This window comes from Equus caballus, chromosome 22 (genome assembly GCF_041296265.1).
Source record: "Equus caballus isolate H_3958 breed thoroughbred chromosome 22, TB-T2T, whole genome shotgun sequence".
In the NCBI taxonomy this organism is placed as follows: domain Eukaryota; kingdom Metazoa; phylum Chordata; class Mammalia; order Perissodactyla; family Equidae; genus Equus; species Equus caballus.
In genome coordinates, this window is record NC_091705.1 from 44161196 (window position 1) to 44187924 (window position 26729).

General features: G+C 46.1%; 1 protein-coding gene across 6 annotated transcripts in view; it reads right to left on the reverse strand.

The window, feature by feature from the left end:
- Positions 1 to 10685: 10685 nt before the first annotated feature.
- AURKA (aurora kinase A) overlaps positions 10686 to 26729 on the reverse strand; it is a 49980-nt gene continuing 33936 nt past the window's right edge. Inside the window, exons 9-10 of one of the 6 annotated variants that reach the window (XM_070247214.1) lie at positions 21109 to 21278; positions 10686 to 11096 (exon numbers count right to left, since the gene is read on the reverse strand). In XM_070247214.1, the coding sequence (XP_070103315.1) occupies positions 21131 to 21278 (148 nt within the window). In that variant the 3' untranslated portion in view covers positions 10686 to 11096; positions 21109 to 21130. Of the gene's footprint in view, positions 11097 to 12664; positions 13392 to 20566; positions 21279 to 26729 lie in introns of those variants that run through there. The other 5 variants (XR_011430795.1, XM_070247215.1, XM_070247212.1 and 2 more) reach the window with 5 other exon arrangements.

Below are 26729 nucleotides of genomic sequence, written 5' to 3' on the forward strand. Positions count from 1 at the left end.
AGGAAGTTTCTCTAGATCTTCTCCCCTCGAAAGAAAAAGATGAGTTTTCGAAAACCAAAAACCTGACCAAAATCTCAACACTAAAATGCAAAATACGATTGCTATCAAAATCATTAATATTGGAGACTTTCATTTCTTGTGACCAATAATTTTATGTCAGGCACACGCAGTGACCTGTGTCCGCCTGTGGCAACTCTAGTTGTATAGCTCGAGAAGCCTCCAGGGATAAAACCCTTGTCGTGTAGCTTCAAGAGCTCTCTACTGGCCTTGGCTGAGCCGCCCGGATTCTCAGCACCTCCACCTGGACGGGGAGCCCGAACGCTCACTTCAGTTGTAGCCCCACCGCTTGTCGATCAAACGACCTTGAGCAAATTACTGAACCTTCCTGGGCCTCGGTTTCCTCATGCGTAAAATGGAAGTGATAATAGCACATGCTCCACAGGGCTGTTGTGAAGATTAAATGAATTAATGAACACAAAGCACTTAGCACAATGCTTGGCATTTATTTATTGAACAACTGTGTATTAAGAACCTACTATGCCCTAAGTGCTGTTTCAGGCACAGGGAATAAAATAAAACTTCCAGCCTTCACTGACCTTACAGTCTACCTGGGGAAGACAGATGATAGAAATAATAAATAGGCAAATTATAGAGCTTGTTAGAGGGTAATGGATGCTATAGAGAAAAAAAATAGAGCAAGACAAGAGGAATCCAGGCTGCCAGTAAGTGACGGGGACTATAATTCTAACAGAAGGTCAGGGGAGATCTCACTGAGGTGACATCTTAGCAGGAAGTCAAAGGCGATGTGGAGTGAGCTGTGGGAATGTCTGGGGGAGAGTGCTCCAGGCAGCACAAACAGCCAGTGCAAAGGTCCTGAGGCAAGGAGCATCCCTGGTATGTTCAAAGAACAGGTAGGGGATCAGAAGTGGTCAATCTTAATAGATTTTGAAGGTAAAATCAGCAGGATTTGGTGATGTGAAATCGGCAGGAATTGGCTGTGATTCCAAGGTTTTTGTCTTGAGCAAGTAAAAGGGTAGTGTTGTCCTTTCCTGGGTCAATAAGTCAGCCAGTCTGTTCTTTTTCATTAGTTTATAATGAAAAATTCCAGATCTGATCTAATGCCAAAGCCAGTGCTCTCTGACCCTCTACACCAGATTGCGCTTCATCGTTGGCAGTTAAACCTCGGTCCCTCCAGGACGGCCTGACGCCAGGCCTGAGCCAGTGAGTCAGTCGTCAGAGAGTACTGAGGACACGCCCCACTCAGCATTCATTTCTGAACTAAGTTGCCCAAAATTAGGCTCAGAAGATTGAGGCGATTTGCCCAGGGTCCCGTAGCAGGTCAGAAACGGGGCTTTGGGCTTGTGCAAACTCAGCCTGCTCCCCCTGGGTGAAGCCCCATCTCTAAAGCAGAAGTTCTGAACCTTCTGCAGATCCTGGACCGCTCGGAGAACCTGGTGGAAATTACGGATCCCATCCCCTGGAGACGCACTTGGGTATCCACAGCTACGTGGACAATTTCTGGAGGTCCCTGGACCCTCCCCTTAGAGCTCATCTGTAAATCCGCTCAGGAGCCCTGGGCTACAAATGCTTGCCCTAGAAGCAAAATTGAAAGTAACTAAATTATTATTGAGATATTTTTAATTATTTTGAATAGGTGCTAGTTATATGTGGGGAAAAATACTAAAATAAAAGAGTACAAAAGGGTACTAGATGGTCTCTCCCCCACCGCTATCTTTAGGATCTCAGTTACATTGACCAGATGCATCCACTCCTAACAGATTCTTCTGGAGACATCCAGAGATGGAGTGTGTGTGTGTGTGTGTGTGTGTGTGTGTGTGTGTCTTGCCCCCTTTCTCTTCACACAGAAAGTAGCTACTATACCATACTATCTCCAAGGACATGTGCATCTTCCATTTCATAGATTTCCCAAATTGCCCTTCAGAGGGGTTCTCCCAGGTGACACTCTCACCAACACAATCGCTAAGTATTTAGTAACCCTGCCACGTTTTTCCCAGAACTGGAACCACTAATTATTTTTAATTTAAAAATAGAAATTCACTCCATGAAATGCTTCTTGGCTTCTCTTGACTAGGCCAAGCTCATTCCATAAATTATTATCACAAATAAAAAGAAATATACATTCACATTTAGCTCAGACCAAAGAACCAGCAAACACACAGACGAACCTTCAGAATGCTTATCTGTTCCTGAGGGACTCCCTGATAACAACCATCCCACCCCATTATTGATGGACACACAGAACTGATGTCGTATCAGAATAGAAGTTTGTTTCAATTCCAAAGGAACCTCGTAGGAACAACCCAGAACAGAGAGAAAGTTTTAAAGATCAAAATCCCCAGGGAAATCAAAAACCTCAAGGTCAAAATCCATTCCCGTTTCAATTAGTTCCAGCAAAGGGCTACTGAACCATAGCTCCCAGTGCTGCTAGAGCAGTTACTCATCAAGGCGAGTTGAGACAAGGCTCGCCCCTCCAGCTCCCCTTCGTTCTGAGCAGAACATCCCATGCTTTCAGAACTGGACACATGGTACCAAGTACGTTTAAAAAGGAACAAGAACTTTTATTAAAGAATATGAGGGAGAAGAATAAATTGAAAACTGGATATACCAGCCAAGATTCTGTCCATGAGTTGCAAGGGACTGAAGCTCAAACTGGCTTCAGAAAAAAAAACAAAAGAGAATTCAGAAAGAGAATGCTCCCCATACCCCTCCATTAAGGGCCTCGGACACTGCCTCATTCCCTAATGGGGTTTATGACTTCCTGGCCTACACCTGATGATGCCCCTCCAACTCTCACGCCACGGTTACTCCCCTGGGATCCCTGGCCTGACTGACATCTCGACGCGACACACACCCAGCGACCATCTACAACATCCTATCGACCCACAGGAAAATATGCATGGCAGTCCCACCCCCCACCCCCACCTCAGCAAACACAGGCAGCTTCCTCTGCTGCCCTTTGTTCCCAACCCCCCGCCTGTCAGAGCTACCCTAGGCAGCCCCCTGACATTAGGCTCCTCCAGGCCAGAAGCGGCACCAGTCCACATGTCCAAATGCCCACAGGCCGAGCTCCAAGCCCTCACTCGTGTTCTGCTCCAGCAGCATTCTGGGAATGGGGGTACTGAGGGTGCTCTACAGGTTTGAAAGCTCAACAACCACCCGGCCAGAGATGAGGTACCCATCACCATCCCGGCATGCACCACAGCAGACACTGCTGGGACTGTGCTCCCCTCCCCTCAGCCTTACCATTTCTGTGCTCTCTGACGTGACTTCCAAATGCCTGACATGCAGTGCTTTTCTCTGGCCCCAGAGCTTGCTCAGCCTGGACATGGCAAGCTGGAAACATGAAGGAATTAACACTCCCAGGAAACAGCCTTAATCAATGACAGATAGGAGTTGGTGGATAAATACCCCAGACCCTTCTCCCTCGGTGGATAACTCAGAGGCGCGTGTCTTACACTAGCACCCAGCATTGCCCACAGTGGCAGCTTGCTTGGTGACGCAACCTATATTGACCATCTTCCCATCCCTGTCCCACTCTCCACTCCTTCAACAGTGTTTTCTGAGATCACCTCCCAAATAAACTACTGGAGGGGCCAGCCCCGTGGCCGAGTGGTTAATTCGTGTGCTCTGCTTCAGTGGCCCAGGGTTTCGCTGGTTCAGATCCTGGGGCGCAGACATGGCACTGCTCGTCAGGCCATGCTGAGGTGGCATCCCACAGGCCACAACTAGAAGCCACAATTAAAAATATACAACTAGTTACTGGGGGGATTTGGGGAGAAAAAAGCAAAAAAAAAGATTGGCAACAGTTGTTAGCTCAGGTGCCAATCTTTAATAAATAAATAAATAATAAACTGCTTACCTCAGAGTCTGCTTCTAGCAGAGCCCATGTCAGAAAATCAAAACTTTCCGGGAGTCCTTAGCAGAATTCTGCTTATGTCCCATTGGACTGAACTGGGTCACATGACCACCAGCTGCAAGGCAATCTGAGAGGGATCAAGCTTTTTCACTGGTCACAGTGCATTGCAAACAAAATCAGTATTGTCTTTCTGTGTCTAGCTCATTTCACTTAGCACAACGTCCTCTAGGTTGATCTATGTTGTTACCAGAGGCAAGACATCCTTCTTTTGTATGGCTGAATAATATTTCATGGTATATATATCACTTTATATATATATATCACATTATATATATCACATCACATATATGTATATCATATCACATATAAATATATATCACATTTTCTTTATGCATTCATCCATCAGTGGACACTTACGTTGTTTCCATACCTTTGCTCTTGTGAATAATGCTTCAGTGAACATGGAAGTGCAGCTATCTCTTCAAGAGACTAAGTTCATTTCCTTTGGCTAAATACCCAGAAGTGGGATTGCTGGCCCATACAGTATTTCTCATTTTAATTTTTTGAAGAAGTTCCATACTGCTTTCCATGATGGCTGCACTAATTCACATTCCCACCAACGGTGCAGCAGAGTTCCCTTTTTTCCGACATCCTCATCAACGCTCGTTATCTCTTGTCTTTTGATAACAGCTATGGTAACAGGTGTGAGGTGATATCTCTTTGCAGTTTTGATTTGCATTTAATAATGATTAGTGATATTGAGCCCCACTAAGCTTGTGGTAATTTGTTACACAGCAACAGAAAACTAATATATGCGCCTTTGAGAAGCAGGAGAGATTTCCAGATAGCTCTGTGAGTCTCTGAGCTCCCAGTTTGCTGAGGATGAGCCTGGGTGAAAGACAGCCTCCCTTGAATTACTGAGCTCGACTCATAATGAACACATGCTGGAAGGCAGCCAACACAAACAGGATGAAAATTGAGACCATGGAGCCACATAGCTGGGCAGACAGCACAAGGAAAATGGCAAACTCGGATGTCCCACAGAGGCTAGAAGACCCATATCCTTCACTGTCTCTCTTTTGCCTTCAGTCTATTTTACGGCAAAAATTCCCTACCATGCCTACAGCCCCTGCAAGATCGTGCCCACCTCCCTGACCTCATTGCTCTCCATTCTCCCCCTTTTCACACATAGTCTTGTCTTGTCAGCTTTCTTTCAGTACCTGGAACGTACCAATCTCTTCCCACCTCTGGGCCTTTGCAACTTGTGTTCCCTCCGCCAGGAATGCCCTTCTCTTGCCTCTCGCCTCTTGCCTCTTACCTCGGGTGACTGCTCCTTCAGGTCCTGCTGAAATGTCGTCTCTTCTTTCATTAAAAGGCTTTCCAAGTGGCTGGCCGAGTGGCGTAGTGGTTAAGTTTGCACACTCCACTTCAGCAGCCCAGGGATTCGTGGGTTCAGATCCCGGGTGCAGACCTACTCACTGCTCATCAAGCCATGCTGTGGCAGCATCCCACATACAAAGTGGAGGAAGACTGGCACAGATGTTAGCTCACTGACAATCTTCCTCGCCAAAAAAAAAAAAAAAAGGCTTCCAAGAAGCCTTCTCTAAATGCTCAATCCAAAGTAAGTCCCTCCAAGTTATACTCTATCCCTGCACCCTGTTTCTTTCCTCATAGCACTCATGAGAATTTGCACTTAGATTATGTATTTGGTTGTTTATTTATTGACCCTGTATCTTCATCACTGGAATGTACACACCAGTGGTGGCCAGAATCGTGTCTGTCTGTTTAATCTCTGCTTCCCAGCATCTCGCAGAGTGCCGGGCCCAAGGAGGCAACCGTAAGTGTAAGTGGATGAATAACTTCTTCTCACCTGAGCAAGAGTGCTTCTCTGCCATCCCTTCCCGCTCCAGTCATAAGGCCCGCAAGGCACAGGACTTCGGTGTTGTGCTTTCTGAATCCCAGACGTGCTCTACCCCAGCCTTGGCGGTCACTCGTCGAGGTAGGGATATTTATTAGCCCCATTTTACAGATGAAAAAAGTGAGGCACAGACAGATTAAGAGACATAGAGCTTCTTAAAGAGCAGAACCAAGATTTGAACGCACTCCTGATTGACTCAAACATCCACGCTCCTCCCAGTGGTGTCCACTGCCTCTGGTCTTCAAGAAGAGGCTCCTTGAGAAATGTTAACATTCTGAGCACTCACAGCATCCAGTCCGTGTCCAGCCCAGGAGGAGGAGGAGAGGGTCAGAGAAATCTGGCTGAAAGGAATTTGAGGCAGGTTACAAAGCAATAGGCAGAGACTGAGTGCCCCCGGAGAGAAGTGCTGCCTGCAGACTGTGGGCTCCATGCAGGCGGGGCCCAGCCTTACTCACTGCCGTGCCTTCAGAGTTAAGCATAGTGCCTGGGACATGACGGGCATTCAAGAAATACTGTTAAAAGAATTAAAATGTTAACATAAAAACATCAGGAGTTCACAGGTCTGTAAATAGCAGGGTTCTCAACTTGAGTGTAATCCCAACACATATGCGCATGCCTGTCAAACAGGTTTCACTTATATTAGGGTTCCCAACTTTGCCACTAAAGACATTTGGGACTGGATCATTCTTTGTGAGAGCTTCTCTGTGCACTAGAGGATGTTAGCAGCATCCTTAGTCTCTACCCTTTCTTTTTTTTTTAATTGGCACCTGCACTAACATCTGTTGCCAATCTTTCTTTCTTCTTCTTCTCCCCAAAGCACCATCAGTAAATAGCTGTCTATTCTAGCTGCAGGTCCTCTGCTTGTGGCATGTGGGACGCCACCTCAGCGTGGCCTGATGAGCAGTGCCATGTCCTCGCCCAGGATCTGAACTGGTGAAAAGCTGGGCCGCCAAAGCAGAGCACACAAACTTAACCACTCAGCCACCAGGCTGGCCCCAACTAGTCTCTACTCTTTAGATGCCGGTATACCCCCCAAGTTGTGCCAACCACAAATGTCTCCAGATGTTTCCAATGTCCACTCAGTGGACAAAAATCATCTTCCTCACCCAGTGAGAACCACTGAGACACATGCAGCAAAGCCTAATTCTTACTGAATCATGGTCTTGGACCCTCAGAGACTTTTGCAGGAACAGGGAAATAAGCTACCAGGATGCTCTGCTTGCCTTCCTTTCCTGGATAAATTGATCAACTCTATTTCAGGAGAAATGAGGGGAAGGAGTCAAGAAGCCTGCAGGTCGCCACGAGGCAGTTCTGACTCCAGACGCCGACGGGGCTGGTGGGAGGCCTGGGAGCCCAGGCCATGTCAATCCCTGAAGATCTTGCCAAGTCTACTTTTCGAAGTGAATGGCTACAGTAATGCCTGGATTTAATCTGAAATGAGGCTCCACTGTCTTCCCTCACCTTGGGATAAAAAAATTTTCAGCCTAAATCGAAGTTTGCTTTTTTTTTTTTAAAGATTGGCACCTGAGCTAACAACTGTTGCCAATCTTTTTTTTTTCTCCTCCCCAAAGTCCCCCAGTATATAGTTGTATATTCTAGTTGTGAGTGCCTCTGGTTGTGCTATGTGGGACGCCGCCTCAGCATGGCCTAACGAGCGGTGCCATGTCGGCGCCCAGGATCCTAACCGGTGAAGCCCTGGGCTGCGGAAGCGGAGCACATGAACTTAACCACTCGGCCATGGGGCTGGCCCCTAGATCGAGGTATTTAACCCCTAAAATGAAAGATCCTGGAACAGAAGGAGTAAGCCATACCACAAACCACAAAAAGTAGTGGGGGGAGAGTACTTCCTCCATCAGAAATGCTGCTGAATTACAAATAAAGATCAAGGTTTCTCTTACTTTGGGTGCTCGATAGTCTCTAAGAACAAGCAGTGCAGAAAACATGCATAAATGAAAGAATCTGCTAAGTGGCACCGTGAAACCTCTTTGCACTTAGCATCCATTCCCTCAGGAGCTTCTTATCTGAATTCTTAAATACACGTGGCTAGCAGAACTGTTGCCACCTTCCAAATGAGCTATAAGGAACAGCACAGAACTCGGTGAAGGCATTGAGTCTGAAACAGCCTCTCTCGCCTGCCCTTCCTCCACTCTTTCAAACAGAAAGAGGAAGGAACACATTTTCATTTTAAATGTCAAGCCTGCCCTGTGGGGCTGCTCACTCTGCTCCTCAGCAGAACATCAGAGGAAAGACCAATTGCAAGAGTTTTCTATTCCAGGTTGTGAAAGGAAAGTTCAGGTTGGAGTTCACAGAGCATTTTGCTTGAACGTGACCGATTACTTATAGACAAGAGAGCGTGCAGGGGTTAGAGAGCTCTAGAGGGTAATTCTTAAAATAGGTTTCTAATGCATGGAACATTTTCTTCTGACAAAATATTAAGGAAAAATTTCAATAAAAGCAGATACAAGAGAAACATTTTTCAGAGAAATGGAAGGTCTAGAAGTCCACCCCAGCCCACACGTGGCTTGGCAGCTGCCACAAAACCTCCCCGTGTTCTACCAGAACAATTTGGAGCTCTCTGCTCCGGGGGATTAGGTTTTCTCTTTGGCAATTGTTTGCTCCATGGACTTCCAACTGGCTGTGCTTCCATCTGAAGCTAGTTACTCTGTCCAGCCGCTCCAGGTCCCTTCTTGCCTTATCTACCCTGCTCAGCAGCCCAGGAGCTGACTTTAGGGACTGGCTTGCCCAAGGTCCCTTTGGTGTGGCCAATGGGAGGCACTAGCAGGAGATCAAAGGTCAGGGTATTTTTTCGCCACACAGTTGGCTTGGGTTGTTTTTGACCTATGGCTATATAACCCCAATTTTCTCAGTCTGTTTACATTTCAAACGGCCTGGTTTGGATTTGAGGTTGAGAAATGTGGTTCCTGATATGCATGTGCATTAAGCTCCAGCCTTCCCTGGAGAACATTCGCATTTTTTTACCTGGAAGTAGAATTTAGTTTGTTGGTTGCCTGAGAGACAAAATGCACTGCTTTGTACCATTTAAACGTTAAGAGGGCTGTAATGTTTTTCTGCAAAAAGCCTATTTACCCTGCACTGAGTTCCCCAGCCCTCACAATTTCACAGGTTAGAAAGTTCCGTTTCATTAGAACATTCTTTAAAAAATGAAGGGGATGGATTTCATTTACATCAATTTCTTTCTGTGCTTTCTACCAAATTCCAAATTAATTCTGACCCAAGATTTAACAGATCAGAATCAGAATGTCACTGTGACTTTATATTTTATGTTAAGCTGGACTACTATTAACTGAGTACCAGCTTTGCAGTAGGCATGCTCTATTCATTGTCTCTAATCATCCCAAAACCCCCAAGGTAAGTGGCATTATTTCCAATGAAGAAACAGGCTCAGAAATAAGTGAAGTCTCTTAGGAGAGCTAGAATTTGAACCTAAGTCTTTACGGTCTCAAAACCTGAACTCTTTCCCCTAGAGCATGCAACCTCCTACATATTACCCTCAAGTTATCTGAGGTTTCGATTTGGCAATGTCCACATTTTGAGTTGACATCATATTCCTGCCCCTAATTGCTCAGAGTTACAGTGACTATGTGCAAGCTTCCTTTCTCCCTCTCTGGGTCTGCAGAGAAAAATGCCATTGTTTTTTTAGCATGGGAACCTCAGGTATCATGTAGGGTGCTGAGAACAAAGTGGAGTGGGAGATGTCTTCATTGGAGATGATGCCAAGCACTTCTCCTCTGTCTGGGTACAACACATCTCCATGTCTTAGAGCTCATCTCTACTGCAAGGAAGGCTGTTCTTGGCAGAAATAAGCTAAGAGGTCAGGGAATTGACGTTATTGCAGGCATGCCCACTCCAACACCAGCTCCTCTGGGGAACTCCTGTGAACACGAACTTCAGCAATTTAGGAAAATGAAGCATGTTGGCAAAAAGGGTCAAAGTAGAAAAGGCAAGAAAGGGTACTTCCATCTTTGTTTAGACATAATTCACATACCATAAAATTCACCCTTTTAAAGTGTGCAATTTAATAGATTTTAGAATATTCACCAAGTTGTGCAACCATTGGCACTAATTCCAGAACATTCTCATCATTCCAAAAAGAAGCCCCATGTTGGCAGTCCCTCCTTCCCCCAGCTCCTGGCAACCACTACTCTACTTTCTGTCTCCATAGAGCTGCTATTCTGGACACTTCATATAAATGGAATCATAGAATGTGTGGCCTTTCGTGTCTGGCTACTTTAATTTGCCATAATGCTTTCAAGATCCATCCATGTTGTAACATGTATCAATACTTTATTCCCTTTGTTTGGCTAACTAGGTGTATGGATACAGTACTTTTTTTTATCCATTCATCAATTGATGAACATTTGGGTTGTTTCCATCTTTTACCATTATGAATAATGCTGTTAGGAACATTTCATATACAAGTTGTTGTGTGGACATATTTTTTGAGTTCTCTTGGGTATATATCTAGGTGTGGAATTGCTGGATCATATGATAACGCTATGTTTAACATTTTGAGGAAATAAACTGTTTTCCACAGTGACTGCACCATTTTACATTCCCACCAGCAATGCATGAGGATTCCAATTTCTTTACATCCTTGCCGATATTTGTTATTATTCATTTTTCTTATTGTAGCCATCCTAGTAGATGTGAAGTGACAACTATTGTGGTTTTGATTGGCATCCCTCTAAAGACCAATGATGTTAAACATCTTTTCATCTCTGTATTGGCTATTAGCATATCCTGTTTGGAGAACCATCTGTTCAAATCCTTTCTCATTTTTTTAAATTAGGTCACTTGTCTTTCTATTGTTAGTACTTTATACGACGTTATATATGAATTATATCTCAACTTAAAAAAGAATACTTTATATGTTCTGGATACAAGTCCTTTATTAGATATATGAATTCCAAATATCTTCTCCGATTTTGTGGTTGTCTTCTCACTTTCTTGATGGTGTCCTTTGAAGCATAGAGCTTTTTAATTTGATAAAGTCAATCGAAAAATTGTGTAGAATATGCCTCAGAATTTTCCTCCTGAAGGAGAGCGAGCTGGGTTGCTCCTGGGAGCATTACATTCCCAACACCTCTCGGTCGGTCCGACTGGAACCCTTCGTCTGGCTTTGGAGAAAGACCTGAAGCCGCAAAGCGGAGCCGCACAGGGCACGCCTACTTCTGCAGTGAACTGTCCACCACGGCGGTGCTGAATCAGCCGGGCCGACACGTGGTGCGGGGCGCAGCAGCCTCTGCCACAAAGGATGTCCAGAAGAAGACCTCCGACGAGCTTTGAAAATAAACAAAGAATTTACCTAGTGGACAAAAGAGGAAGAGCATTCCAGGCAGTGCAAACAGCATATGTAAAAATGTAGAAGCAAAACATAGAGTGGCACGTTTCATGAATTGCAATGGGCTGAATCCAGATGAAAGATGATGACGGCTTCGACAAAAGTAGTAGCAGCACTGATGGAAAGAAGGGACCAGACTGAGGGTGTTTGGAGACAGAGCCAACAAGACTTGGAAATGAATTGGATGTTAGGGATGAGGACAAGGGAGGAGTCAAAAGAAGGCCTAAGTCTTTGACTTGAGAAACCAGGTAGTTGAAGGCGGTATTTACAGAGATGCAGAATAGAAGAAAAATAGTTTAAAATTGGAATGTAAGTCAGGAGGTCTGTGCTAAAAACATCAAGAGTGAGAGAGGAGGGGTAGCAAAACATAGCAGTTAAATTTTGTGTTCATTTGTTTTCTTATTTGCTGCCTAGTGCTGCTTTTGGCTGCCTTGAATCTCCTCCCCCTATGGTATATAAAAATGCCCTCACTTGTTATCAATAAATTAATTCTAATTATGGGGAGAAAAGTAGTGGTTAAGGTCATTGCCTCTGGGGCCAGATGACCTAGGTTCAAATGCAAATGCCACCTGCTATGAACCCCCATCCCAGTCCTTCCTCAGAAAAAGATGGATAATTATAGTCTCTACCCTAGAGAGCTGGAGTGGATATTAAGTGAGCAAATATTTTACCCCTGGGGAACGACTGTTAATGAATATGAGATTTCTTTTTAGAGTGACAAAAATGTTCTGAAATTAGATAGTGGTGATTGTTGTACAATTTTCTGAATAACTAAAACCACTGAATTGCACACTTTAAAAGGGTGAATTTTATGGGCTATGAATTGTATCTCAAAAAAATATTTTGAACAGCACTTAGAACCATGCTTGGGTAAGTGCTAAGGAGGTGATCATTAAGTAAATTAAAATAAATTTCAAAAACAATAAATTATTATTTTAGATTTTTTACATTTTTTTTTCCTTTTTCTCCCCAAAGCCCCCCAGTACATAGTTGTATATTCTTCGTTGTGGGTCCTTCTAGTTGTGGCATGTGGGACGCTGCCTCAGCGTGGTTTGATGAGCAGTGCCATGTCCGCGCCCAGGATTCGAATCAACGAAACACTGGGCCGCCTGCAGCAGAGCGCGCGAACTTAACCACTCGGCCACAGGGCCAGCCCCTATTATTTTAGATTTTAAAATCTTTATTCTTCAAATCCTTCAGCCACCCTACCACAGGAGATTTTTCAGAATCTATTTCACTCCTAAAAAGGCTTCATCCTCTTCCTCCTTTTCCCGTATTTTCTCCTATCCCCTCCCTCCCAGTTGGGGCCCTTGCAACTCCAAACTTCCCTCATTCCATTACAGAGAAATACCATTCCCCTGAGGCCCTTTCAGTACCATGCTCATTTTTGTGTATCCAAACCAAGAATCAAAACGCCTTCCATTTAACAAGATTCCATCCTAATTAAAAGGTAATTATGGTTTATGTTTTCCTTTTTCTTATACAAGTCATTGTGATAGAGACAACATACGCTTTTATTATTATTTTTATTCAAGGAATTCAGAGGATAGAGTGGAAAAGGAAAAACTGAGTCAGTAAGCCAGAGATTGAAGAAGCATAGATGGGTCTGAAAACTACTAACATTTTCTCATCCACCATTTTTTCCCCCTTCAATGACAGATTTTAGGCACATTTTGGCCTCAGGCTTTTGAACTTACTGTTCCCTCTACCTAGAATGCTTTTCCCACAGGTAGCCACATGGCCCACTCTCATATTCCACTCAAGTCTTTGATCAAATGTCACCACATTGTGACATTCCCAATGTCCCCTGACTTTCCAATGTTAGATTGCACTCCCCTCTGTGACATTTATTGTCTTTCTTGCCCCCTTTCTTTCCTCTCTCCACGCTGTATTACTATCTGCCATCCCATATATTGTAGTATTTACTTGTTTAGAGTCTCTCTCCCTGCTGAAATGTCAGCTCCCTCAGGGCAGTATTTCATCTTTCTTTTTACTGTGGCATCCCCAGCACTCAGTGTCTGGCACATAGAATATGCCCAGTAAATACTTGTTGGGTGAATGAATGAATGAATGAACAAATAAAGGAATGACACAAGAAGCTAATTTTCAACAGGCGTTCTAGACAAGGGGTAATATTTTGCACAGATGGTAGGTATTATTACACATTTGGTGGTATTCAGGTTCATCCATATTATTTTCTTGGGTACCATGGAGACCTCTAAGAAGTCATTGCTCTGAAATAAAAATTACAGAGGAAAATTAGTCACTTAATTCAAAAGTATTCATGCTTCTGTATAATAATTCAATGTGAAAAGAAGAGGCACAGAAAGATACTCGTCCTATTGTTAGCACCTTTTTTTCTTAAGTTTTTAAAAATCAAGTCTCCTCTGTGCTTATCTTGCCATTTCCTCCATCAGGTTGAGAGCTCCCCAGGGGAAGAGGCTGGGGGCCGGGGGCTTCAGGACAGGGCTGAGTGTGTGGGGAGGGGGTGGATGTAAGTGTTGCCCTGAGTTTGTGAACTGTTCTAGCAAATCATTGAACCCGGCAGAGGGCCAGGGGGGAAGTCATTGGAACCCCATTTACAGCCAGTTGGTCAGAAGTACAGGTGACAACCTGGGACTTGTAACTGGAATCTAAATGGGGTCAGTCTTGTGGGACTGAGCCCTTACCTTGTGGGATCTGATGCTAACTCCAGGTAGATAGTGTCAGAAGGTAATTGAATTGCAGGACACCCAGCTGGTGTCAGAAAATTGGTTGATGTGGGGAAAAAAATTGCATACATCTGGTCAAGAAGCACTCTGTGCGAATAGTAGAAGAGAAACATGAGAGTTTTTTCTCTTACACCACCCCTGGACTCTGAAGCAGAAACCCTGGCATGGGCCCAGCAGTCTGTGTTATAATAAGTCCAAAGTGATTCTGGAGCATGCTCAAGTTTGAGACCATTGCTTGCTTCCCTTGGGAAGTCCCTGTAATGTCTAACCCTCTTCCAGCTAGTCTAGTCTCCACATCTTCTCCCTCAGCAGAATCATTCCATCTGAGCCCATAGCACCAATTTCCAACTAACAAACCCTAAAGTTCACCTCCATAGTTCTAAATAATATGTTTATACCATTATTGTGGATGTAGACAACATATATTGCCTTCCCACCAAGAAAAGTTGGCTCATACCTTCCCCTCTCCATCTTAATTTTTGATATTTATAGCTCTATTTTTAGTCTCTCTGCAACTCTTTAGAACCCTCTACTTCTTGTGCCATCAACTTTCTGCAGGATCTCTTGACCCCCCTGCCTTTGTAAGATGCTCTTTAGCTCCCATTCCCTTCTTTCCACTTCTCTTCCCTCCTAACCACTTTATAACAACTGTTAAAAACCCCTTTGTTTTTATGTTTCTAAACAGTTCTTATTTACAATTCCTTCTAAATTTTGAATGCATAAGCTAATATTTCATGCTTGACTTGTGAACCAATTCTAAATATTAAAAATCAATAAATGGCCTTTATATTATGATGAGAGTATGTGTATACAGAGCATGGTGCACTGTTTAGCACACAGTAAACACCCCATCAATAGTAGTTATGATTTTTATGACAAGTGAATATTATTCATGTAGTAGCCAGCCTCCAAAGCGGTCCCCAATAATCTCAACTGCTGGTATTCACATTTTTGTGTAATCTGGTCCCACGTTGAACAGGGCTCACCTGTTTGACAAACAGGATATTGCAGAAGTAACAATTTGTGGTTTCCAAAGCAAAGTTATAAAGAGCATCACAACTTCTGCCTTGTTCTCTTTGGATTACTTGGTCTGGGGAAAGCCAGCTGCCATGCTGTGAGGACACTCAAGCTGCTCTGCGGAGAGGCCCATGGGGAGAGGAACTGCCAGCAGACGACACTAACTGGCCTGCCATGGGTGAGCCATATTGGAGTGGATCATCCAGCCCCAGTCAAACCTTCAGATGACAGTAGCCCTGGGCCACATGTTGACTGCAAACTCATGAAAAATCTTGAGCTAGAAGCACCCTGTTAAGCTGGTTCTGAATTTCTGAGCCACACAAACTGAAAATGATAATAATAAATGTTTATTGTTGTTTTAAGCCACTAAGTGTTGGGGTGATGTGTTATGCAGCAATAGATCACTATTACTGTAGTCAGCCACCCTGTTGAAGGACCATATTTCATAGTATGTGGCTAGTTCCAAATGGCAGTATTCTAAGTCAGATAAGGAGATGGGTCTCTCTCGACCAGAGGTGGTCCTTTTAGCCTATGCTAAGGCATGGTTTTAATTATCTGCAAAATTCTCTCCTGATTCTGGTGGCAAAAATCAAAGCCAACTCTCTGGACATTCTAGGCTACAGGTCAGCATCTCACTGAGACCTTTAAGCTTAGACATTTTAACAAAGGGGAGGGCCTTCCAGAGCCCATCCTTGCACCACACTGCCTGCTTCCTCCCCACCCCTAATGCACTGCAGAAAAATCACTTAAATAGCTTGTTAAAACCATAGGTCCCAGGACCCCATCCCCAAGGACTCTGAATTGCTGTCTTTAGTCCAGACCCAAGAATCTGCTTTTCAAAGAAGCCATCCTCCAAGAGGTAGCACATGTTGGTGAGGATGTGGAGAAGAGGAAACCCTTAGACGTGCTCGAGGGAACAGAAATTGGTACGGCCACCACAGAAAACACTGGGGTGGTTCCTCAAAGACTAAAAATTGAACTACCATATGATCCAGCAAACACACTCCTGGGTATATATCTGAAGGAATTGAAATCAGTATCTCAAAGGGATATCTGCACTTTGATGTTCATTGCAGCATTATCCACAATAGCCAAGACATGGAAAAACTAAGCGTCCATCAATGGATGAATGGATAAAGAAGATGTGGTATTTATATATATATATATACAATGGAATATTATTCAGCCATGAGAAAGAAGGAAATCCCGCCATTTGCAATAACATGGATAGGCCTTGAAGGCACTGTGCTAAATGAGATAAGTCAGAGAAAGACAAAGACTCTACGACATCAATTATATGTGGAATCTCAAAAAACTGAACCTGTAAAAACAGAGAGTAGAATGGTGGGTACCAGGAGCTGGGGCATGGGGGAGTTGGGGAGATGCTACTTACGGGTACAAACTTACAAGTAGCACCTACACCAGTTCTGGAGCTCTAATGCGCAATATAGTGACTGCAGTCAACAACACTGTACTATAAACTTCAAAGTTGCTAAGAGACTAAATCTTAACTGTTCCCAACACAAAACAGAAATGATAAATACGTGACATGATAAAGGTGTTAGCTAATGCTACTGTAGTGATATCGCAATATAGAAATGTATCAAACCAACACGTCTACACTTCAAACTTACACAATGTTATATGTCAATTTTATCTTAACACAAAAAAACAAGCTGGCCCCCTACCCCCACCCCGGGGATCCTGATGTAGGTAGCCCCATCCGCACTCGGAGAAAAGATGCTCTAAAAACTGGTGTCTCCTCCCTGCATCCATTAGCTAAAGTGATCACAGCTTGTGAAATGGAATAACACTGAAAGCATTTGCGGGCACAAATGAACCAGGCCTTCTCCAAGCCTGAATTCAGAGGACAGCAAGCTGGGCTCCATTGTGTGAAATACGTACAGTCACAATCCTTTCTCTGTCTAATAAAAGATCCACCAGTGAATATCTCGGAGAAAAATTCCCCTGAAAGAACTAGTGGTCACTCCTACCTCCCTCAGGCTTTTTATTTTCCTTCCCAGTTTTGCAAATCTGAGGGAATTACATCCTTTTCATTATGGCAGGTGTTTAGGACCAAGATTGTTTTTAATGGCTCTTTAAAGTCTCATAGACAATGCGGGAAAACAACTTGGAAACCTTGAAAATCTGAAGTGTGAAAGAAGAATTCGATTCCTTCCTGCTACCCTGCTTAGCTCTTCTCAGAGACGGCGATTCAAAATACTCATTTCCTTGCCCTGGTCAATGCGCATTGATTATTCTCACTGAAGTTATTAAAGCAGGTGGATGCGCAGAAGACACGGCTCTGCTGGTGCCAAGCTCACTGAGGCCAGTGACGAGATTAGGACTTTGTACGTTACTGAAGCATGAAGAGTCTATTTTTAAACAGAACCAGGGATGATGCTGAACAAAGAAACCCACAGATACAAAAGTTGAAATTCCATATCCCAAGAGGAAAGCCCACACAGATGAGTGCCCTCTGAGAGTCCTCACAGTAAATCATTCTCTCCAACAACATTCAAGTAGTATTTGTAAATTCACTAAGATTTACATGTGCCAAGATTGCTGTAAGCAGCAAACCAAGATTTGTTTCTATTCTGTAGGCTTTACAGCATCGTTTGCAAACTGGTGATTCTTGGGGCCTCATCTGGAACTCAGAAATTTTTTATTTGACCTATATAGATTTTCTGGGTTTTTTAAAATACATTGCCAACATTTAAATATCAGGAGATTTGACATTCTTTCAACCCAGATGATCAGCTTGGATCAGTTGGCATTTTCTGTGTAACCATTTATTGCCTTACGGTGCTGGGGTTCAGCAGTTTGGGCTGGGCTCAGCCAGGCTGCTCTGCTGCTCTGGGCTGGCCTGGCCGATCTCAGCTGGGCTGGTGTGTGGTGAGCGGCCGCATCAGGTGGGGGCTGGCTGGGCTGGGATGTTCTCAGCTGGGATGACTTGCTCTCAGCCACTTGGTCTTCTCCTCCAGCAGGCCAGCCCAGCCTTGTTCACAAGGTGATCACAGGTTCTAAGAGCAAGAGCAGAGTGTGCAAGACCCCTTGAGGCCGGGGCTCAAAACTCACGCACCATCACTTCCACTGCATTCTGTTGGCCAAAGCATTACAGGCCAGCCTGATTCAAGGGTGGAAAAACAGACTCCACCTCTGGATGGCAGGGGAAGAATTTATGCCCATTTTTGCAATTCACCACATAGCTTATCTTAAGAATTCAGTAGGTATGACCATCTTGGTCACACGATGTGTTAGATCCTAGAGGCAGCTTCAGATGGGTATGGCACTGCCCATCCTCCCAAGCCTTGTCCCTGCTGTCTCGCCCTGCGGGCATGGTAGGGTTTGCCATTCCTGATCCCAAAATGACTCCCAACTGCTTATATCCCAAAGACCCATCCCCAGCGATGAACGCGACAGCTGTGCAATACCCTGGAATCACTTTCCACTTCTCAGGAAACATTTCCTTTCTATATACCCTGTTTCCTTCCCTCCAGCAAATATCCCATTTTCTGCTGGGAAAATCAATGGGGGGCGAGGGTGTGAAAAGGGGAAAGAACAGCTGGAAAACTTAGAAAAAGAGCAGCCTTGGAGCCAGACATGAGTTCTTCCGGCTCCACCGATCCATTCACTTGGTCTCTCCAAGCCTCAGTTGCTCATCTGTAAGACTGTACCTGCCAGGTTTGCATGCTTCTCCTTGAAGATATTATGTTAGTTGATCCATACATTTCGCATAAATGTGAACCCATTTTTATATAGCAAAAAAAAATAGGCAAAGAACCAAAAGCAACAATCGCCCAAAAAAAAGCACTCAGAGGAGCGCCTGGTTAAGGTTATTTCCCTGCTCAGCTCTGAATCTAAGCCAGGCTTCCAACAAAAGGCACTTCGTGACTCAGGTGCAGACGTGATTTGCTGAGCGGTCGGTCCTGTGGCCTAGTGGTGAAGTTCGCGTGCTCCGCTTCTGCGGCCCAGCGTTTCGGATCCTGGGCGCAGACATGGCACTGCTCATCAGGCCATGCTGAGGCCGCGTCCCACGTAGCACAACTAGAAGAACCCACAACTAAAAGTACACAACTATGTACCGGGGGGGCTTTGGGGACAAAAAAGAAAAAGAAAATCTTAAGAAAAAAAAAAAGAGAAGTGATTCGCTGAAAGGTGCAGAGGCTCAATAGCCCAGGAGGCTGTCTTAGGTGGATGCATTTGCAGGCTGTGACTCGCCCAAACCTCGGAGTCGCGGGCTGAGCCTCGCCGCTCAGCGGTCGGAGCCTTGGGAGGGCCTGCAGCGCCACCTGCTGGGCGAGGGTGCCCAGGACAGGGTTCGCGGGACGCAGGGCAGGGCTGGCGAGGTAAATCCTGGACGGTTCCTGGCCCCGGACCACCTGCACGCACCACCCGGCTGCAAGCCAGCGGAGCCCGAGCCCCCTCAAGCCCGCCGCCGAGGCCGAACTCTGCAGTCCCCGCCACCTGCGGGACCCGAATCGCCTTCGTGCACGAGCGCGCAGTCCCCAGCCGCCGAAAGCGCCCTAGAGGCTGACCGGACGGCTTCAATGAGCTGGCATCGGAGGGGAAGAAACTCGGCTCGTGCCAACCACGGCTCAGGAAGCCTCCCACGTCGGGGCGGGCCCTGGAGCCCGGGACAGCCCTCCCTTAACCTCCCTAAGCTTCAATTCCCTCATCTGCAAAACGGAAATGATGATAACGCAAACCCCATGGGGCTGTTGTCAGGGACAAATGTGAAAATCCATATGAGGGCTCAGAGCCTGGCAGCAGAGTGTGCAATAAGTAGCAGCTATTAATGTTAGGCCTGAATCTCCTCTGAATAATAGTAATATATCAGCAAGAATAATAGACAGTGGTCCTCTGGTCTAGCAGGAGCATGATGGCAGGTATGGTGGATTTATAGGTGCCGGCTCTATTGTAGGAGCCTTCAGTATTCCCATACGTCAGTAGCATTCTTATCCTCATTTCACAGACGAGGAAATAAACTCAGAGAGATTAAGGAACTTGGCCAAGGTCAGTTAGCAAGCACAGGACTGAAACTCAAACGCCCACAGCCCACATCTAGAAGGAATAAAAAATTTTCTTCTTGCAGAGATTTTGGCAATATCTCCCCACCTCTCACCTTTTTTCTTGGTAATCTATTAAAAGGGGGAAACCAAGTAAACCAAATGGCTTTGTTTTCCCCAAAGACCCCTCCACGCATTTTTACGGCCTGCCGAGTTCCTCATTGGCACGATGGCCCTGGGTATGTGTCCCTATCTTACAGAAAGAAGACGGAGAACCGTATTAGGCTAATGAGGTCAAATCACTTGCTTGTCACTCCTAGGAGCCAGTCAGTGGAGGGGCCAGGCTGGAACTCAGTGTTCTAGGCCACACTGAGCTGGCTCAAGACCCGTAACAGTGCGTGAAGCTCAAGGCCAACTGGGGGAGACAGATGAGCAACACTTTCTAATTGCTGAGAGACGAACGAGAGATTGGTGCATGCATGCACACACTCCCAGTCATCCAAGAATCAACGTCACTTTAAAATGTCCCTGTGTGTTGAAGTCTGAGAACTGTCCCAACGTGCTGAGACCCCGTAGGGATGAGGTTTCAGAGACAAATGCAGCTCTGAGTTCCCACTAACATCTCACGCAGACCCTGGAACATAACTTTCCCAAAGGCAAATCTTGACTTACCCCACATGTTGGCTCTTCGTGCCTCTTCCCCGCTCAGTAGATGCCCAACATCCCTCTGGCGTGCATGGTGAAGTCCTGCTTTCATCCCTTTGGTTCCCAATGGTGGGGGCTCCCCGGGTGAAATCAGACACTGGCCCCCCTCCCTGGAGGGCAGGAGAGAGCAAGACAGAGGCAGGCCGCTCCAGGCTGGGAGGGGGCAGTTTAACCAGCAAGGAGCTCAGGCACCAGGCTTGTCTCGGGTGCCACGCAAGATGAGTGGATCTCGGCCCCCGCCCACCAGAATCTTAAAAGTTTATGGAGAGGCCTTAGTGGGGTTCAGTCACATGTACCATCCTGATGGTTCAGGGACACCTTGTTCTCTCAAGGCTGCATCCTTGAAAACGGTTCCAGCTGTGGGAACAGTGGGCGGAACGTACACGCCAAGGACAAGGGAGGGAGGAGGGGCCTCTGATTGCTGGGGTCCAGGTCGCAGGTCAACCAGGGGTCATGTCTTCTGGATGACCTCCTCCAACAATCCAGAGTCCTCAGTCTCTTCGCCTTACCTCCAGGTTTCCCATGTGTCTCTCACGTCCTCCCACGTGGCCCCAAGGTCACCACCAGAGCCCAAGGTACGTCCTCTCTCGCCCAGAGTTCTGCAAAATCCTCCCAACGGGGCTCCCTGCTTCTCATCTTGCCTCCTCCAACTTGTCCTCCACACAGCAGGCAGAGGAACCTGTTCGACACGGTCATCAGATTGTGTCAGTCTCCTGATTAAATCCCTTCACCGCTCACCCCCCACAGCTAGAATAAAATGCATTGATCTGGCCCTTGGCAACTTATTCCAAGCCCAGCTCTGGCCCCTCACTCCTTGTGCCCTGGCCCCTCAGGCCTCCTCTGACTCCTCAGCCCCTAGACACGCCAGGCTCTCTTCTTCCTTTGGAAATGCACCCAGGCTGTCCTTCTGTTTGGCAGCCTCTTCCCACTGAAGGCTCCATGTCTGCTCCTCTGCACCATTCAGAGGTCCCAGGCCTCCTTCTCAAGGAAACCTTTCTGATCACCCACCACCCGCCACCTTCGTGATGCCATCGTCATTCTGCTAGCTGTTCACTGTCCATCAGGCCACCCAACTCTAAGCTCTGTAAGAGCAGAGACCATGCCCGGAACATCCACTCCTGCTTCACAGCGCGTGGCACAGAACTGGGCAGATCTTGGACACTCAATAAATATTTGAGGGGGGAAGGAAGGGAGGGAGGGAAGGAAGGAATGAAGGACAAGACACATACAACCATTATGGGAGAATAATCAGTAATAATTAATACAATTTACAGTAATAATGTAAGTGAGCATAAGTGAGGCCATCTTGCTACACTAAATGGCCCCAGCCCCTCCTCTGTGTGACTATTCGCTGCTCTGCGTGTACTCTAAAAGATTCACATACTCTCTCTTTTCTTTTTTAAAGATTGGCACCTGCATTAACAACTGTTGCCAATCTTCTTTTTTTTCTTTCTTCTTCTTCCCAAAACCCCCCAGTACGCAGTTGTATACTCTAGTTGTAGTTCTGGTTGTGCTATGTGGGACGTCGCCTCAGCATGGCTTGATGAGTGGTGCCATGTCCGCGACCAGGATCAGAACCAGCGAAACCCTGGGCCACCGGAGCAGAGGGCACGAAATTAACCACTCGGCCACGGGGCCGGCCCCCATGCTCCCTCAGCTTACATATGTACTCCCCAGTAGTTGATAAATTAAGACTTTGTTCTACGAGTTTCTCTCTAGGAACAGGGTGATGACAGGTGGGAAACACACCTACAAGGTCTCTATCATAGCTGACAGAAGAATGGAACAATGTGATGCTTGGAGCCTGTGACACCTGGAGATCAACATCCCTGGACCCCTTACTCACTGCCCATTTTCCCTATATAACTCCCTCAAGATTCTGAAATCCTGGGGCCGGCCCGGTGGCACAGCGGTTAAGTACGCATGTTTTGCTTTGGCGGCCCGGGGTTCGCTGGTTCGGATCCCAGGTGTGGACATGGCATCACTTGGCAAGCCATGCTGTGGTAGGTGTCCCACATATAAAGTAGAGGAAGATGGGCACAGATGTTAGCTCAGGGCCAGTCTTACACAGCAAAAAGAAGAGGATTGGCGGCAGATGTTAGCTCAGGGCTAATCTTCCCCCCTAAAAAAAAAAAAAGATTCCGAAATCCTTAAAGATGGGTTTTTGAGACATTAGTCACCCATCTTCCAATTAGCCAGCTAATCTAATTAAACTTTCCTTTCTCGATCTCTAACTCATTGTGGTTAATTGGCTCAGATTGCAGTGAGTAGAGCAAGCCCATTGCTTGGTATCAGTAATAGCTGGCACCAATACAGGCCTGCTCTGAGCCAGGTGCTATTCTAAGCACTTTACATGCATTAATACACTTAATCTTGGAAATGACTCCATCACAGACCTGGTATTACCATCCCTGGCTTGTGTGTGCGGAAACAGAGGCACAGGTTCCGTAACTTGCCCAGTGTCACACAGGATGCAAGTGGTACGGCCGAGCTTGAAGCCGGCCTTCACTGAAGAGTTCATGCTCTCAATTTCCACTAAGAAGATCCTAACCATCCATCAACAGGGAAGAGGTAAGCCACCGTTGGCACGATCACCAAGGGAACACAGTGTAGCCGTTTAAAGGAAGATTCATCCGCTCCCCATTTACCAACGTGGACATTTACCAACTTGTCCTTGACGGGACAGTGGGTGGAAAAAGCAAATGAGAACATTTGCCATTTTTGGAAAAAACGAACAAACAAAACAGCAAGCAGATGTGACTGTTGTTACATAGAAAGCTGCCCAGAATGGCACAAAAAGCAGCTGATGCTGGCTCCTGCTGGGAGGGTGTTCCCTGCTTCTTGCTCTGGGCTCTGGGCCCCCAGAATTCTTCAGGGAGACCTTGAGACGGCCCCATCTAAAACCACACTTCCATTACTCTCCAGTCCTGTACTTCGCTTCGGCGTGGTGTTTACTCCTGCCTGATAGCATAGGGTGTACTTATTTGTCTAACGGCTGTCGCTGTGAGGGTAAAAGCAAACTGAAAAAGAAGAATAATTAATTTTCCCTGGTGCAAAAAAAAGAAGAGATGACTTCCTCCTTTTCTTAGAACATTTCCTTTAGAAAACTTGTAAATTCTTTCTCCACCCCTTTGAAATGTATGTAAACCATTTTAAAGGTGAAATAAGCCTCTTGCCAGTTTTTACAATCCAGGAAAGTGTTTGTTGGGACGGCCCAGTGGCATAGTGGTTAAGTTCGTGCACTCTGCTTCAGTGGCCCAGGGTTCACAGGTTCAGATCCCAGGCACAGACCTAGCACTGCTCGTCAAGCCACGCTGAGGCAGTATCCCACAGAAAAAATAGAGGAAGATTGGTACAGATGTTAGCTCAGCAACAATCTTCCTCAAGCCAAAAAAAGAGGAAGATTGGCAACAGATGTTAGTTCAGGGCCAATCTTCCCCACCAAAAAAAAAAGTTTGAGAGTCATCTCTTTGAAATGTAAACATCAAGGAAGACAGTACCCCATCTCCTATTCTACATGAGGGTTTCACTTGATGAACTCCGTGTTGTAATCACGTGCTCCTTGTAGAGATATGAGAAGTTTATTATCGCTTTGGATAAAGGCAACTAGCAAACACAAGTGGCCGCCCCAGTTACCAGTGGATTGAGGATGAACCGTGTGTGACCCTTGGCAGCGTCAAGTCCTCTTGCTCGAGAACTAGTTACTATGTATCTTGAGAACATGGCTGTAAGAGGCTGCGTCTGCCCAGCTGTGTGCAAGGGTGAGATTTCCTTCTGGCTTTGCAGTTTCTTCAGCGGCTCCCTGTGATATGCATCACATTCCACTTCAATGTTTCTTTAATAATAAAGCTGTTTTCTTTCTCCTATTTTGTGGAAAGGTTTTCTGGGTTGGCAGGAGATTTTATCACAAATTCTACTTCCCCAGCAGAGCATAAGCCCCGTGGGACTTTTTGCCTCCTAGTTCACGGCTGGGTGCCCGGCACTGCGTAGGTGCTCGAAACATGCTTATTGAATGAATAAATGAAACTTCTGGCTATGTCGTTTGAATTTTACTTTTTACAATGAGCAAGCATGATTTATTATTTAAAAAAGAATCAATGAGCTTTTAAAAACGCCACAAAGGCCAATAGAACAGGCAGGCGCTGGTTTGCTTGATGGATATTGATTTTATTTCCTGTTAATCCCCATGCTTCTCAGACATGAGTCAGGAGTCTTTAAACGGTTATTAGTAACTACTTCAGACATTCTCATTAGCAACCATTTCAGACATTGTACAGAAAAAGAATCTTCAGACATCATAGTCCCAGCTAATCGAGATCCTTTCTGCGCACTGGGAAGCGATCCGTTTCCATCTCAAAGGCAGCTGGGGGTGGGGGGAGATTCCCAGAATGCATATCAGCACCCCCGCCCCCAGTAAGCTACCATTTTTCTCAGCGGACATAACCAAAGCCCATATCATTCACCCTCTTCTCAGAATGAATGAATGAAGGGAAACAATGATGGGCACTGTGCTCACTACAATGAGCTCTCGGGGGGCACTATGTGTGCCCCATGCCCAGCACCCTAAGTGCATGATTTCTCTTAATCTTCACAGCACCCCTGAGAGGTGGGCACTATTATCATTCCCATTTTACAGATGAGAAAACTGAGGTTCACAGAGATGTTGAGTGACTTGCCCAGTCACACGGTTAGTGCACAGTAAAGTGGGAACGTACCCCCAAGCGATACGACCCCAAAGCCCCAGCTCTTGGCCCCAAGCCATAAAATGCCATTAGTCCCAATGCACTGGACTGATCTTCCACCTCATTTATGGAAACAAGAAGACAAAACCCAACCAGGCAGGAACCTGGGGCAGGAGGAATCAGAATTCCTCTTCATAACTCACATTTTCTGAGCCACATGCCCGCACTAGGCTAACACTCCTAAGAGTTATCTGATTTAAACCTCACACGGAACTAACGTGTTTACTATCACTGTCTCCATTTCGGAGACGAGGACTGTGACGCATAGAGAGCTGAAGCAACTTGCAAGGGTGACAGCTAGTGGCTGAGTCAGAATCAAATCCAGGTCTGTCTGCCCCCATGGCCCATTTCTTAGCCACAGTTCTTCCCCAAAGTGATGGAGGAAAGCAGAGATGACGACCCAAAGTCAGTCCCAGGTTCAAACAGGGATAGACCTTCCATGGGATGGGCCAGGAGGAGAAAGGGGTCACTCCAAAGCAGATGGCGGCAGATACCACTGGACGCTCTCCACACTGGCTTAAGGGGTGAGGAAGTCCCGTGTCCTGGGAATGGAGGAGCTCAAGGGTTCTTTTTGTGACTGTCATTTCAATGACTAGGGCCTTGACCTGTATTTCTTCCATCCCCCTTTGTGCCTGGCACAGAGCCAAGCATGACACAGATGCTAAAAAAAATAGTTGCTGAACAAAGAGAGAATGCACGTGACTGCCTCTACAAGCGATGACAGCCCATGCTTGCACAGTTTCCAGTTCAGAAGTGGTCCCCAGAGGCTGGAGTCACGGGTTCTGCTCTGCTCTCCTCCTTCCTTCACGATGCCCCATAAGGCTGTCTGTGTGGAGGTGGAGGCAAGGGGGACGGGGATGAAGCCTTCTGGGCCCTGATCCCACGCCCGCCATGCACACATTGCATTTCCTTCTTGCAGGAAGCTGTGGAGGCACATGCCGTTATTCCCATATTACAGAAAAAGAGAGCTGAGGTTCAAGGAGGTTACACACCTTCCTCAGGTCCGCACAACCAGTGTCACGAGCTCCAGAACCCAACTCTGACCTGCTTGCCTCCCCAGACCCTGGCTCAGAGACGGAGAAGAACTGGCAGGCGCTGTGTGATGGAAGCCAACTCCGGACGAGTGGGCGGCCCCCTGTACCTGTTGAATGAGCCGTCAACGAAGGGATGAGACTGCTTCAAGGAGAGGGTGACTGACAGATCTGCTGCTGCAAGACATCACGAGTGCTGGGGACTGGGAAAAGGGCTGGTAGACTGGGCAACTAAATTCAAGTTACCATAGAAAAAAATGGAAATCGCCTATATATCCATTATAATCTATATTAGTCTGCTGGGCTCCCGTAACAAAACACCATTGCCGGGGGTGGGGGTGCTCAACAACAGAAATG